The sequence below is a fragment of the Bombina bombina genome, chromosome 1 (assembly GCF_027579735.1).
Source record: "Bombina bombina isolate aBomBom1 chromosome 1, aBomBom1.pri, whole genome shotgun sequence".
Classification (NCBI taxonomy): domain Eukaryota; kingdom Metazoa; phylum Chordata; class Amphibia; order Anura; family Bombinatoridae; genus Bombina; species Bombina bombina.
This window is the reverse complement of record NC_069499.1, coordinates 753,671,527-753,688,110: the sequence shown is the minus strand read 5'-3', so window position 1 is coordinate 753,688,110 and position 16,584 is coordinate 753,671,527. Positions and strand designations below refer to the sequence as shown.

Below are 16,584 nucleotides of genomic sequence, written 5' to 3'. Positions count from 1 at the left end.
GATGGGGTCCTTAGACCTCCATCAAGGTGGAGGAGTGCTAGTGACGGCTCTGAGCCGTCGTTGGCACCTGATTGGGAATATTTGCAATGGCTCAGAGCCATCACTAGCACTCGAAGGGTTAAATGTTTCCCCTTTCATCTACTAAATCTGATGATTCTTTCATAAATTTTTGGTCAATATTGGCATATTTAAATATGCCAATATTTTATATGTAAATTGACCAAGATTCACTGGAGGTGGCTGTAAACTGGGCAAAATAAAAAGGATATGTGAGAATAAAAATTATGAAACCTAATAATATTTATTTAGTGTTCTTGGCAAAAAGTTCATCTCAAGTTAACGTCTTGACATAGAAACATAGAATTTGACGGTAGATATGAAACCAAAAAGGCCCATCAAGTCTACTCATATTGCATGTTACTTTTTCCTTAGGATAGCCTTATGCATGTCCCAGGCATTTTTAAATTCCATTACAGTCTTTGTATTTACCACCTCAAATGGAAGTTTATTCCATGAATCCACCACCCTTTCTGTTAAAAAAAAAAAAAAAAAAATGCTTCCTCAAATTTCTCCTGACTCTACTACTCTCTCTAACTTTAAATTGTGACCCCTTGTTCTGGCATTTATTTTTTTGTGAAAAATGCTTTCAGCTTCTATTTTATTAAGTCCCTGGGGTAGAGGTACAGCTTTACTTAGGAGGCTGTTTTGAGCAAACAGACATGTTATTTATTGTATCTTTAAGATGAGCTATTTCTTTCCATAAGAGAGAAAACTGCTTACAGACTGGGCAGCCTCTGAATCTCCAGAATACTGCACGATCAAACAGTGCAAGGCATCCATTGCACTGAATCTGAGACATGTTTAAATAAATATGTAGATACGATGGTGAAAGTTGTGCAAATTGAGCCACTGCCCTGTTATGATGATCAAGTTAGAGGACATGACATGGAAGCCAATTATTATATGTAATCCACTTTGACAAAAGCTTGTTCATAAGGGATTTATGATTTTTTTTTTATTATTATTAATAGGCCTTGAAAGGTGCACACACGTTTGGTTGATATTTTCTTTCCTCATCATTAACCTTTTAATATAAAATATGCTGATTTAATTACGGTTATTGTGTAGCACATTTTACATTTTTAGAATAGTATAGGAAAGACAACTATTTCAAATGCTAAACATAAAGATAAAGGAGCTATTTGGAAACAAATACACTCAAATGGATCATTTGGAACGCATGAAAAGGAGAACATTTTACAGTGTGATGTCCCTTTTTAAACGGATATAAAACGGTGCTTTTAGCAAAAAATGTAAGTACAAATCACAAAAAAATTGCTTGTTTTTTTTGCTAAATGACCACTTAAAAATTCTCAATGTAGCCCCTGCCCACAAGCTAGATAAAGGAGCAGACAGGCTTGAGAACTTGGGCTGCATTCTGCCTCTTCTGAGCATGGGCAGAACCTGACTGTCTCTCTAGCTTTCAATGACTAGTAAACCAGCTCATGTACTCTTGAAGGTTTATGACATCAAGCTAGATTTTTAGGGCTGTGACAAGAAGTAATAAACACTGCAAAAATGAAATTTTAAACAACTTTCCAATTTACTTTGATCTTCAAATTTGCTTTGTTCTCTTGGTTTTCTTTGTTGAAAGATAAACCTAAGTAGGCTTATATGCTACTTTCTAAGTCTTTAAAGGCCACCACTTATTTCAGTGCATTTTGACAGTTCTTCAAAGCTAGACAGTGCTAGTTCACGTGTCCGATAAAGATAACATTGTGCTTACCCAGTGGAGTTATTTGAGTCAGCACTGATTGGCTAAAATGCAAGTCTGTCAAAAGAACTGAAATAATGGGGTAGTGGTTATGCAAAATTGGAGAATGAGTAATAAACGGATTATATATCTTTTTAAACAATACAACTCCGGAGTAGACTCACTAAGTTTAAGCCACTGTTTAGTCTTTTTTGTTATTACAACAATGTTTATATCACTTTAACTTCGGCAATATCTTTCGTTGATAGAATAAGATGGCAGTCTTCAAATTCAAAAACTAATATTCAATAATTTGTTCATAATTTGATGAGTTGTGCACCTCATTTTACCCTGCTTTGTTCTTACTGCTTTTTTATATTCCTTAACAGGCCAGATTTTCAGGATATCTGAACTAGAGCACAGGTGAAATAATCAGATTAGTAAACATGGTTATCTCCCTGCTCTCACCTAAGATAAATGAAAATCTGGCCCGTTAGGACATCCTTTATTTGTACTTACTATAAAATAACTATAAATTGTCTAAAATTAAAAAAAAAAGTTATATAGATAATAAATGTATAGATAGTAAAATGGGAAATTATTAATTACACATGTCATGAACTGATATTATTGGCTCTGTGAAAAAAAAGTACTACACCGCGTTATCAATACTGCGTATCTTCATATCTTTTGTTGCATGTATTCACCATATCAGTCTCTGAAAATACACCAGTACCAATGTGATGAAATTATCTTAGAAGTAAAGTGACAGTCTACTCCATTTTTATTGTTTTAAAAATATATCGAATCCCTTTTTATTACCCATTCCCCAGTTTTGCATAACCAATACGGTTATTTTTTAATTTACTTTTTACTTCTGTGATTATCTTGTATCTAAGCCTCTGAAGACCGCCCCTTTATTTCAGTTCTTTTGACACTTTCATTTTAGCCAGTCAGTGCTGACTCATAAATAACTCCACCGGAGTGAGCATGTTAGCTATGTGGCGCACACACAAGCTAGCAGTGTCTAACTGAAAAACTGTCAAAATGCATTGAAATAAGAGGTGGCCTTCAAGGGCTTATAAATTTAACATATATGAGCCTATCTAGGTTTAGCTTTCAACAAAGAATATCAAGAGAACAAAGTAAATTTGATAAAAGTAAATTAGAAAGTTGTTTAAAATTGCATGCCCTATCTGAATCATGAAAGTTTAATTTAATTTTGACTTAGCTGTCTCCCTTGAGTGCTAACGACGGCTCTAAGCAGTCGCAGAGTTTCCCCACTTATGTGCTAACGACGGCTCAGAGCCGTCGCTAGCACACTCCCACCTTGAGGGAGATCTGGGGACTCGCACCTACCCCGGCGATCGGGGCTGTATAGCGACAGGCATCGCCGGGGCTTTACGTTTTGCGCTGTGACATCACGCGCAATGACGTGATGACGTCACCGCGCAACTTTATTTAAAAATGACAATGACAAGTATAGGGAAATATCTCGGGCATCTAAGCAGCTACAGACCCCCGAGACCCACCTTTGGAAAGGTAATCGCCTAACCTTTCCAACGGTGTAAGTCTTGGGGATCTGGAAAAAAAAGTGAAAAGAATATATATTTCAAAAAATTAAAAAAAAAACATTAAATCAGCTTAGCACCCAGTTGGGAAAGTGCTTAGCACCCAAAGGGTTAAGCACTTTGTCAGGGTCCATTACTCTAAAGGTATTTTGTATTTGGCTTAAAAGCTGCATATATTTTTTTTTTTTTCTTGTATGTCAAACCTTGGTTCGTTTAGACTCTCAGACTATAATATAATTTAATTTAGAATCAATCTGTGTGTGGCCCTTTTTCAGCCAAAGAATCAGACTGTGCTGTTTGTCTGTATTAGAATGGGTTTTGTGCATTTGTAACCAATGTTACTATCCCTTTCTCTTTATCTCTACTGCACATTTTACTGCCATGAAACTTGCTAGATTTTTCTTTGTTTCTTCCACTTGCCATATTTGTTTCTTTTTTTAGTCTCCCCATTCTGTCCTAAAGTTTACTACAGTTATTACTTTGTGAAAATGGTTTTTTAAAGAACTAGTCGTCATACTTTTTTTTTTTTATTATTCCATTGTTTTTTTCTTTACACAGTGGTCACATTGTATGCTACACTTGGAGAGGAAGCGGTTACCTATGGCTTGAATGAATCTGGAGCGACTCATCTCATTACCAGTGCTGAGCTCTTAGAAACAAAACTGAAGGTGTGTTTGCAACCTACAGCCTACTTCTCACTTTAAAAGAGAACATTTCTCATGGTAGATTATGAACATGTTAGACCGAGTAATTTGTAAATATTTAATTACCAGATTAAGGTTGTGTTCTTTCCATACATATCAATATGTACTTTAAGGACTAGAGAAAAGTTATGGTTGCAAAATATTACTGTATAAATATTGTAGCTGCAAAAGGCCGAAAAGGCAGGGCTACAAATTGGAAATGCTGATTAAGATGAAGATAAGCATCCTTTAGGTCTATGGTGGTCATAAACTGACCCTCCTGAACTAGAGGGAGAATAGAACAAATAATCTCCATTTTGAAACATAGGACCTTGAGAAACTTGAGAGAATTGAGGTCTAGAATAGTTCGAAAAGTTCCCTCCTTTTTGGGAACCACAAAAAGATTTGAATTAAATCCCTGACCCTGTTCTGCTAGAGCAGAGCTTTCCAAACTTTCATGTTGGCGACACACTTTTTAAACCTACGTAATTTTGCGACACAGTAATTCAGTTGTACTAGCAAACAGGAGGTTAAACTAACTTGGTTTAAGAGATACGGACACATACATAAATGATATAATAACGAAATGTATTTACAAGTAACAGTATGTATGTGCAAGAATTTAAAAAAGTTTAATACCACCAATAGCTACTTACTATTTTAATGGGATGTATGAGGTTAATGGGATGAACAGTTTCTGAATATTTGGTGGAATATTAGCTAAAGACATTCGCATTTCATCATCAAGCATTTTTAAAGGGACAGTCAACACCGATGAAAACATTATCCCATACCTTAGATCAAGCAAAAAAAAGAGCCTGCACCGCATCCTATCTTCAATAACACTAACGTTAGGTGGCTAATCTTGAATGCACATTTAGTTAACAACGGCAGATATGGCTGCCAAACTCCTCCCCCTGTTACGTAGGAGGCTTCTTCTCTAACTCTTCATCCAATGCGAATCACATCCTCGGCTAGATTCTTTAGCCGCGTTCACGGAGACACTGCTCTATTTCTAATAGAACAGTGTCCCTGTGAACGAGTATGGGTTTAAACAAGAAGCCTCCTATGTAACAGGGGGCGGAGTTTGGCGGCCATATCTGCTGTTAACTAAATGTTCATTCAAGATTAGCCACCTAACGTTTGTCAGGGTTTCTTGTTGCTCATCACCTATGTCCCTTTAAGGATTCTCTGCAGTCAGATTCCAAGCTTATATTAACCTGGTCACGCCCCTTCCACCTTGCTTCAGTATTGTTTGAGCTCACTAGTTCAAGTTCCTATACTCTGCAGGAGAAACTTTCCAGGCTCTCCTTATTTACACAGATTATCTCCAATAACCACAGAACAGGATTGTTTGTGTTTAAAGACAATTCCCAACTGGATCTACGTTTAAACGTTACAGGAATCAATACCTTTTACAGCAGCACCTGCTACAAACAAGTAAGACCGAAGCTATTAACTAAATACATCATCTCCTCGCTGACTATTCCTACCTCCTTGTGACTGACCTCCGGTTGTATTAAAAGCCTCCTTATTCTTTTCAACAAGTAACCTGCACTTGAGCTCTCATTACCTGCTCTCTCCAAATCACCTCTGCCATTTTCAGAACGCAGCTGCTACACTCTGCCCACACTACTCACAGCGTGTCCATTCCTCTGCAGCACAGACGCCTTTCAGCACAGGCAGAACAGACTCACCACTAACAGTCTTACTCTGAACTCAGTTTACACAGGTGCCTGTTTCCTTGCATCAGAAGCCAAGTACGCTCTGCTAATAATTTTGATTCAAGTTAAGCTAAAGCTCTGGGAACTTCCTTATTTATTCTTATCCTGATTCAGAAATACTGATCAGGATAGACACTTACAGTAACTCTCTTTTGCCTTGTTGGGAATACTTAGCAACAGATAGCTTCGTATTTAACCTTCACTGGCATAGATTCAAACTTATTAGCTCCGCAGCTGAGATCCACAATCTAGCTAACTGTGATCCTTAAAACGTTAGTGTTATTGAAGATAGGATGCGGTGCAGGCTCTTTTTTTTTTGCTTGAGCTAAGGTATGGGATAATGTTTTCATTGGTGTTAAATGTCCCTTTAAGCTTCCACTTCCTATCTGTATATCAAGAGCAGGAGTAGCAATGCACTACTGGGAGCTAGCTGCAGAAAAAAAAACACTGACTTATGACTTCAGCTCAGCATTTAAGTTGCCGCCCACAGAGCTCTGCGAGTTGTACTGACTACTGCCCACACTGCAAACACACTGCTATCCAACTCACTGACTACACATGCAGTCACGAGCCGATTGAGGAGACTACACGTGCAGTCAGGAGTCAATGTGCCGCCAATGGAATAGTTTCAGTTCCAACTGAGCAGCGCCAATAAGTTAAGATGATCTATGACCCACTAGGTATCAATCACGAGTCAACCATGTGATATGTGTAGCAAGCAGGCGGAAAGTCGGAAAACAAAAAAAGTTTTTTTTTAAATTAAAAAAAAATTTGTGCTGAAGCAGGGACACACCTACAGTTTGGAAAGCACTGTGCTAGAAGAATAGAGGGGTAATCGCTCCCAGAGAGGACAAATCCCAGTTTAAGAAGGCCTCTCTCTCTTTACCTGGTTTACAGATAATCTTGATAATAGGAATCTGTCTCTGGGGGGACAAGCCTTGAATCCTATCCTGTATCCTTGGGAGACTACATCCACTGCCCAAGGATCTGGAACGTTGTGAATCCAAGCTTTCTGAAAGAAGTAGAGCCTGCCCCCCTACCTGATCCAGAACTGGATCGGGGGCGGCCCCTTCATGCGGACTTCACATCAGCGGAAGGCTTTCTTGATTGCTTACCCTTGTTCCAGGACTGGCTAGCTCTCAAAGAAGTCTTGGCTTGCTCAGATTTAGAAGACGAGGAAGATCTCTGTCCCTTGAAGATACGAAAGGAACGAAAATTAGTCTGACGACCCTTGGGTCTACTCTTCTTATCCTGTGGTAAAAAAAAACACGTATTTTCCACCAGTAACCGTGGAAATGATCTCTGCCAGACCAGGACCAAATAGTCTTACCCTTAAAAGGTAGAGACAGCAGCTTGGATTGGGAAGTCACATCCACAGACCAAGACTTTAGCCAAAGGGCTCTGCGGGCTAGTATCGCAAAACTAGAAATCTTGGCTCCCAGCCTAACAACTTGCATACTGGCATCACAGATAAAAGTATTAGCTAGCTTTAGAGTCTTGATCCTATCCTGGATTTCCTCTATAGTAGTCTCCTCTGAAATTAGATCAGACAATGAGTCACACCAATAAGAGGCTGCACTAGCAACTGTTGCAATACTAGCAACTGGTTGCCACTGCAAACCCTGATGAAGAAACCTCTTTCTTAAATAACCCTCCAGTTTCTTATCCATAAGGTCTCTAAAAAGGGAACTATCCTCAAGAGAATAGTAGTTCTCTTGGCTAAGGTAGATATAGCGCCCTCTACTCTCGAAACAGTGCGGCAGAGATCTCACACTGAATCAGCCACAGGAAACCTCTTAAACACAGGAGACAGGTTAAAAGGAACACCCGGCTTCTCCCATTCCTGAGATATGTCAGACATGCGATGTGGAATAGAAAAAACCTCCACAGATTTAGGTTTGACATCAAAAACTCTATTCCGTTTATTGGCCCTTTTATAAGCCTCTGCAACTGTTTCAGAGTCATCCAAAGTAGCTAAAACCTCCTTCAAAAGTAAACGGAGATGCCCCAGTTTAAATCTAAAATTAACCTCCTCAGGATCTACTGTACTAGGAACTGCAGATTCTGAATTAGAGCTCTCGCCCTCAGAAGCTGCAGAGGAAGGATCCTTGCTAGATAACTGAGAAAGACTAACCAAATCAGTCTTGGCGGAATCAGAACCCATAGAAATGTTCTTAGATTTCCTCTTTTTTTTTTTTCTTTTTTAAAAAAACTCAAGGAAGCCCTAAGTGCTTCTTCAGAACCTTCTTTGCACACCACCTACAATGTTACACAGGCAAAGAATGACTGGGGATTGTGGGTAGTGGGAGGATACTTGAAGCTTTGCTGGGGTATTCTTTGCCTCCATCTGGTGGCCAGGAGTTGGATTCCCACTAGTAATTGAATAGATTTGTGGACTCTCCATGCCATGGGAAAGAAATGTGTTGTTGCTTTGTTCCCTATGGCAGAAATGTGGATATATTAGGGAAGTCAAGGTAAGAGCATGCATGTCTTGAGCACTGCATGCCAGCAGTGTTTGCCCTCTAGTGCTCAACAATGTACAGGGAGTGCAGAATTATTAGGCAAGTTGTATTTTTGAGGATTAATTTTATTATTGAACAACAACCATGTTCTCAATGAACACAAAAAACTCATTAATATCAAAGCTGAATAGTTTTGGAAGTAGTTTTTAGTTTGTTTTTAGTTATAGCTATTTTAGGGGGATATCTGTGTGTGCAGGTGACTATTACTGTGCATAATTATTAGGCAACTTAACAAAAAACAAATATATACCCATTTCAATTATTTATTTTTACCAGTGAAACCAATATAACATCTCAACATCCACAAATATACATTTCTGACATTCAAAAACAAAAACAAATCAGTGACCAATATAGCCACCTTTCTTTGCAAGGACACTCAAAAGCCTGCCATCCATGGATTCTGTCAGTGTTTTGATCTGTTCACCATCAACATTGCGTGCAGCAGCAACCACAGCCTCCCAGACACTGTTCAGAGAGGTGTACTGTTTGACCTCCTTGTAAATCTCACATTTGATGATGGACCACAGGTTCTCAATGGGGTTCAGATCAGGTGAACAAGGAGGCCATGTCATTAGATTTTCTTCTTTTATACCCTTTCTTGCCAGCCACGCTGTGGAGTACTTGGACGCGTGTGATGGAGCATTGTCCTGCATGAAAATCATGTTTTTCTTGAAGGATGCAGACTTCTTCCTGTACCACTGCTTGAAGAAGGTGTCTTCCAGAAACTGGCAGTAGGACTGGGAGTTGAGCTTGACTCCATCCTCAACCTGAAAAGGCCCCACAAGCTCATCTTTGATGATACCAGCCCAAACCAGTACTCCACCTCCACCTTGCTGGCGTCTGAGTCTGACTGGAGCTCTCTGCCCTTTACCAATCCAGCCACGGGCCCATCTATCTGGCCCATCAAGACTCACTCTCATTTCATCAGTCCATAAAACCTTAGAAAAATCAGTCTTGAGATATTTCTTGGCCCAGTCTTGATGTTTCAGCTTGTGTGTCTTGTTCAGTGGTGGTCGTCTTTCAGCCTTTCTTACCTTGGCCATGTCTCTGAGTATTGCACACCTTGTGCTTTTGGGCACTCCAGTGATGTTGCAGCTCTGAAATATGGCCAAACTGGTGGCAATTGGCATCTTGGCAGCTGCACACTTGACTTTTCTCAGTTCATGGGCAGTTATTTTGCGCCTTGGTTTTTCCACACGCTTCTTGCGACCCTATTGACTATTTTGAATGAAACGCTTGATTGTTCGATGATCACGCTTCAGAAGCTTTGCAATTTTAAGAGTGCTGCATCCCTCTGCAAGATATCTCACTATTTTTGACTTTTCTGAGCCTGTCAAGTCCTTCTTTTGACCCATTTTGCCAAAGGAATAGAAGTTGCCTACTAATTATGCACACCTGATATAGGGTGTTGATGTCATTAGACCACACCCCTTCTCATTACAGAGATGCACATCACCTAATATGCTTAATTGGTAGTAGGCTTTCGAGCCTATACAGCTTGGAGTAAGACAACATGCATAAAGAGGATGATGTGGTCAAAATACTCATTTGCCTAATAATTCTGCACTCCCTGTATATGTGTAACATTGTTGCAAACACTTCTGCCATATAGTACTCAGGAAACATGAATGCTTTTGCACCTATCTAGGTATTATCTGCAATAAAGAATACCAAGCGAACAAAGTACATTTAATAATGGGAGTAAAATGGAAAGTTATTGAACATTTTATGCTCTATCTAAATCATGAAAATGTTCTGTCCCTTTGACATTTCTGTCACTCAAGGAGGGCTTATGGATCAGGAAGGAAATATTTGCATATTAAAAGTACTTCTTTATATTGCCAATAATATGTTGTTCTTTCTTCTATTTGCAGCTAGTTTTGTCACAAATCACCTGCCTTAAACATATCATTTATGTGGATAAAAAAAGTATAAATAAAGCCGAATATCCTACAGACCTTGTCATTCATAATATGGAAACAGTGGAAGAGTTAGGAGCCAAACCAGAGAACTGTAAGTTAATAAATTATTTTGTTCATTACGTTTAATGTGGATAATTGGGATCTGATGGTCTGATGGTGGTAGCTTGTAAAATAAATTTAGGCTCTATTATTTCTAATATAATTTAAATACACACACTCAAGTACATACATATTTTGTTGGTTTAAATCGATCATTTATAAATTACCAGTTGTGAGAATGTTTCTCCTTTTTTTTTTTTTTGACAGAAACCTAATGTCATACTAGTCAGTCAGTCTGATACTAGTGGAATGTATATATAGCTTTTAAAGGAATTCAGTAAATAAATACATTGGTTGTTTATGATGGTTTAGGGAGTGGCATTGAGGAGTAATTGAATTATCCTTATATTGTAGGAGGAGAGAACTAACTTATCCCATCTAAAATAAATATTTAATAACTTATCACTATATTGTCTTTAACTCCCTTTTTGGGTGTGGTGGGATCAACAAAATTGGTACAAAACTTAACTGATAATCAATTGTTTAGTCTAAAAGGCTCAATTCTAAGTTTATAAGCAACAACCTTCTTGCTGGAATGTAAATGTGGCATTATTTTGTCAAAAGGATAAGTCAGTCAGAAGTACAGAAAATCTAGTTGTGAGCAAAACAGATTGTTTAAATAAAGAATCCAAAATGATTACCCAGATATAACCAGCATTATAATCAAATGTACTTGTTTTAAAGGGATATTGTAAGGCAAAAAACAAGAATCAAGTATGTAATTTTGTTTTAATCCAGCTCCTGATTGGCTCATGACCATGCAGGTCTTTGCAAGTGTTAGTTAGCTAGAGTCACAAATGGAAGTGTAATAACTCTTCTAGATTACACGAAATAAATTGTCCTGTGATTTTTTTTTGTTTGTTTTGTTTTAAAGTGAACAACCCACCAAGGAGGCCAGTTCCTAGTGATTTGGCAGTTGTGATGTATACAAGTGGATCTACTGGCAAACCTAAAGGAGTCATGATGATTCACAGTAATCTTATAGCTGGCATGGCTGGACAGTGTGAAAGGATACCTGGGCTTGGGTAAATTACATAAGTGTATCCCTTACTGTAATCTTTCACTGATTTAATTTTCAGTACCGATTTTAAACCGTTTTGTACAGTTGGGTAAACACCATGTACTTACAAGACCATTCTGTTGCTTTACTATAGAATAACATATCAGCCAACTCTTAAGATTTTTAAAACAAATTTTCTGCAACAATTTTTCAACAGCTAAAGGCCACCCATGATTTGCCTTATTTAGGGGAGACAACCTGGGCTTTAATTCACAGACAAAAGGTTAACTGACATAGGGCTCGATTTTATCAAGCTACGGAGGACATTGGTGTATGTATGCGCCCCTGTCCGCCACAGCTCGCCTCTGGGGTCTGAATTCGGCTGACTGAATTCAGCATTGCACAAGAAGGCTATTTCTTTCCTATGACATGGAGAGTCCACAACGTCATTCCAATTACTAGTGGGATATTCAACTCCTAGCCAGCAGGAGGCGGCAAAGAGCACCACAGCAAAGCTGTTAAGTGTAACTTCTCTTACCCATAATCCCCAGTCATTCTCTTTGCCTCTGTCAATGAAGGATGTGCGAAGTTGGTGTCTGAAAATATTTAATCCTTTTATGGGTACTTTTCCCTGCAAGCAAGGATTGGGGTCTAGCTGTGTCCACGTCAATCTCTTTAGTAAGAGTAGTGGTGACTTTTAGCAGTAAAAGGCGGCGAGGTTGTCCTTGCTTTACTCTTAAGACTTTCTACCCTTTATGTAGAAAGCCAGAGTTGGTTACTCTGTTCTTTCTTTTCCTACAGATCCATGACGGGGAGTGAAGTACCTGCCACACCTAAGGAGCAGCATCTGTACTGCAGTTGGATCTAAGGTAAGTGCCTTTGCCTTCTAAGTAATGGATAGCAGCACTTAAGAGGTTAATCCTCATTATCAGATCCTTTTTTTAATGCAAGTATGAGAATTAAAAAAGGGAGTTCACTTGGCTAAGGGATGCAATGGGTTAACGGTAGAAGACTCCCTTTATTAGTTACCAGCCATACATGAATACTTCTATGTTTAGAGGCTTGTATATGATTTTTAACATTGATGGGGCTTATTTTAAACCGTATTAACGGTTTTATTTTTAGCCGTTGTTTCAACTGCGGGTTTCTTTTTCGCTCTTACTTAGAGATGAGGAAAATACTTTGGCGCAGTTTCTGTTTGTCCCGCTCACGTGATGACCGCACTCCGCTTTTCAGAGCAGAGTTGTTGTGGAGTGTATGTGAAGCTCTGTTAAATCAGCTCACCAGATTATCTAGAGAGGATCACTACAAGAGAGTTCCATTTTTTCCTCTTACCAGTCGGTGTCTTTTCTGGCCGGTAGGAGCCTCAGGCAATCTGAGGATGTTTACAAATTTTGTATATTTGAACCTAAATTTGGTGTTTAATATTTGATATTTAACCATGAGAATTAATTTTATTGTTATTATTAAAATTTCTTTATTGGTCATTGCTAGTGGGCCTGTTATTCTATAGCTATGGATTTAGAACAGGATCAGTCTATCTCTATGGAAATATACTTCAGTAGCTTCTGAAGGAGAAATCTCAGACTCTGACACTTTTGCAGAAAAAACTTTGGAATCTGAAGAGGTAAATTTTAGATTTAAGCTTGAACACCTCTGGTTACTACTAAAGGAGGTTTTAGCTACTTTGGATGACTCTGAACCTTCGGTTGCTGTCAACCCTACAAAGTCTTCTAAACTAGATAGAGTTTATGATTCTCCATCTTCTGAGGAGGTTTTTCCTGTTCCAAGGAAGCTGTTAGAAATTATAGCTAGAAATTATAGCTCAGGAATGGGATAAGCCAGGGGTTCCTTTTTTTCCCCTTTACCTGTTTAAAAAAAAAGTTTCCTGTTGCTGACTCTATTTGTGACTCTTGCCACACTGTGCCTAAAGTAGAAGGAGCTATTTATACTCTTGCTAAGAGAACTACCATTCCTATAGAGGATAGTTGCTCTTTTAAGGATCCTATAGATAAGAAGCTAGAGGCTTACTTAAAAAAGGTATACATCTATCAAGGATTACAGTGGCAACCTGCAGCGAGTATTGCCACGGTTGCGGGAGCAGCATCTTATTGGTGCAATGCCTTGTCTGATCTTATTTCAGAAGAAACAACGGTGGAGGAGATCCAAGATAGGATCAAATCTCTTAAACTGGCCAATACTTTTATCTGTGATGCCAACATGCAGATAATTTAGATTAGGAGCTAAGATGTCTAGCTTCACTGTGCTAACCCACAGAGCTCTGTGGTTAAAATCTTGGTCAGCTGATGTTTCTTCAAAGGCCTAGCTTTTAGCTTTACCATATAAGGGTAAAACTATTTGGACCTGGTCTGGCAGGAAATCATTTCTGTTTAAGGAACAGAAGTCCTCCTCTCCCAAACCAGAACAATCTAGGTCCACTTGGAAATCCTGCCAGCCCTGGAACAAGGGAAAACAAAACAAAAAGCCTTCCACTGACTTATGAAGGGTCCGCCCCTGATCCAACTTTGGATCAAGCAAGGGGCAAACTTTCTCTTTTTCAGCAGGCTTGGATACGCGATGTCCCATATCCATGAACTGTGGACATGGTATCCCAGGGTTACAAGATAGGTTTCAAATCTTGCCCTCAGGGGCAGGTTTCTCCTGTCAAGACTATACTCCATCCAGGTAAAGAGGGAGGCCTTCTTAAATTGTGTAGAGGACCTATCCTCCCTGGGAGTTATTGTTCCAGTCCCTCTAGGACATCTTGATTCAGGCGTCATCTTTTAAACTAGCAAAATCTCATATAGAGATGTTCTCTTTTCTACTTTCCCATGGGTAGAAGGTGAATCTGTAAAAGAGTTCTATAATTCCAGCTACAAGAATGTATTTCCTAGGAACAATCATAGATTCCCTGTCTATGAAGATTTTTCTGACTGAGGTCAGGAAATCCAAACTTCTTGCTGCTTGCCTTTCTCTCCAGTCTGCCTTTCGTCCAACAGTGGCTCAATGCATGGATGTAATTGGTCTGATGGTAGCTCCCATGGACATCCATTCCTTTTGCTCAGTTCCATCTGCGACCGCTGCAGCTTTGCATTCTCAGTCAATGTAACGGAGACAATTCAGATTTATCGTAGAGGATAAATCTGGACTCCCTTACAAGAGACTCATAGTGGATTTCTCAGGAAAACCTGGCTCGAGGCACTTGCTTCCTGAGACCTCCTTGGGTGATTGTGGCTACGGATTAGGCTGGGGAACAGTTTGGGGCTCTCTGAAAGCTCAGGGCCTGTGGACTTGAGTCTTCACTCCCCATAAACATCTTGGAGTTGAGACCAATCTTCAACGCCCTGATAGCTTGGCCTCTATTATCTTTAGTCTTGTTTATCAGATTTCAATCGGACAACATCACCTCAGTGGCTTACATCAACCACCAGGTGGGAACTCTGAGTTCCTTGACTATGAAGGAGGTGACTCGCATTCTGCAGTGGGCGGAAGCTCACGATGGTCTATCTGCCATCCACATTCCAGGAGTGGACAATTGGGATGTGGTTTTTCTGAGCAGACAGACTTTTCATCCCGGGGAGTGAGCTCTCCATCCCGAAGTGTTCTCCAGGATAACTCTCATGTGGGGGCTACCAGAGTTGAATCTGATGGTGTCTTGTCTGAACGTTAAGCTTCCAAAGTATGGTTCAAGGTCAAGTGATCCTCAGGCTGCTTTGATGGATGTGCTAGCGGTCCCTTGGATCTTCTCTCTGGCCTACCTGTTTGCTCTCCTTCCATGAGTCATTGCTCGTATCAGGAGAGAGCATCAGTAATGCTAATAGCTCCTGCATTGTAGGATCTGGTTCACAGATCTTGTCAGTATGTCTTCTCTTCCTTCTTGGAGGTTACCTCTGAGGAAGGACCTTCTAATCCAGGGTCCATTCCTCCATCCAAATCTAGATTCTCTGAAACGGACTGCTTGGAGATTTATTGCCTAGTTCTGTCTAGACGTGTTTTTTCTGAAGCGGTCATTTATACTATGCTTCAGGCTTGCAAACCTGTTACCTGCAAGATTTACTATAAGGTATGACGTAAAAACCTTTTTTGGTGCGAATCTAAGGGTTTCTCCTTGAGTCAGGTGAGGATTTCCCGTATTTTATCTTTTCTTCAGGATGGCCTGGAGAAAGGTTTGTCAGTCAGTACTCTGAAGGGTCAGATTTCTGTATTGTCTATCCTTTTGCACAAACGTCTGACTGATTTACCAGATGTTAAAGCTTTTGTTCAGGCCTGTGTTTAATCCTGTTGCTCCTCCTTGGAGAATTAACCTAGTTCTTAAAGTTTTGCAGAATGCTCTTTTGTTGATAAAAAAAATTATCTTGGAAGGTTTTGTTTCTTCTTTCTATTTTTTCCGCTTGCAGAGTTTCTGAACTTTCAGCTCTGCAGTGCGACTCTCCGTAACTTATTTTTAATGCAGATAAGGCAGTCCTTTGTACTAAATTGGGGTTTTTCCCTAAGGTGGTATCGGATCGAAACATTAATCAGGAAATTGCTGTTCCTCCTTTTTGTCCTAATCCTTCTTCTCATAAGGAACGTCTTTTGCATAACTTGGATGTGGTGCATGCTCTAAAGTTTTTTTTGTTTTTTTTTTTACCTACAAGCTAAGCTACTAAAGATTATCGGCAATCTTCTGCCCTGTTTGTTGTTTCTCTGGAAAGCGTAGGAGTCAGAAGTCCGCTTCTACTACTCTTTCCCTTTGGTTAAGAAGTATGATTTGTTTGGCTTATGAGTGTTCTGGACAGCAGCCTCCTGAGAGAATTGCGGCTCATTCCACTAGGGCTGTCTCCTCTTCTTCTTGAGCTTTTAAGAATGAAGCTTCTGTGGAACAGATTGCAAGGCGGCTACATGCTCCTCTTTGCATACTTTTTCCAAATTCTACAAATTTGTTACTTTTGCCTCGGCTGAGGCTTCTTTTGAAAGAAAGGGTTCATTAAGCGGTGGTGCCTTCTGTTTAGGTCGTCCTGCCTTTTTCTCCCTCCCTGTCCATTCCGTGTCCTCCAGATTGGGTATTGGTTCCCACTAGTAATTGGAATGATGTTCTGTACTCTCCATATCATAGGAAAGAAAACAAAATTTATGCTTACCTGATAAATTTTTCTTTCCGGACATGGAGAGTCCACAACCCCGCCCTCTCTTTTATTATAATTCTGCAATTTTTTTTGAGTAAACCTCAGGCACCTCTATATCCTTGTGTTTCTTCTTTTTCCATTTTCCTTCGGCTGAATGACTGGGGATTATGGATAAGGAGAGTTACACTTAACAGCTTTTCTG

The 16,584-nt window shown here is 39.5% G+C and overlaps 1 protein-coding gene across 4 annotated transcripts in view; it reads left to right on the top strand.

The window, feature by feature from the left end:
• Nucleotides 1–16,584, top strand: part of ACSL4 (acyl-CoA synthetase long chain family member 4) — a 247,492-nt gene that overhangs the window by 126,789 nt on the left and 104,119 nt on the right. For all 4 annotated transcript variants that reach the window (XM_053699301.1, XM_053699299.1, XM_053699300.1 and 1 more), the window contains exons 5-7: nucleotides 3,883–3,992; nucleotides 10,131–10,269; nucleotides 11,152–11,302. In XM_053699301.1, the coding sequence (XP_053555276.1) occupies nucleotides 3,883–3,992; nucleotides 10,131–10,269; nucleotides 11,152–11,302 (400 nt within the window). The remainder of the gene's footprint in view (nucleotides 1–3,882; nucleotides 3,993–10,130; nucleotides 10,270–11,151; nucleotides 11,303–16,584) is intronic.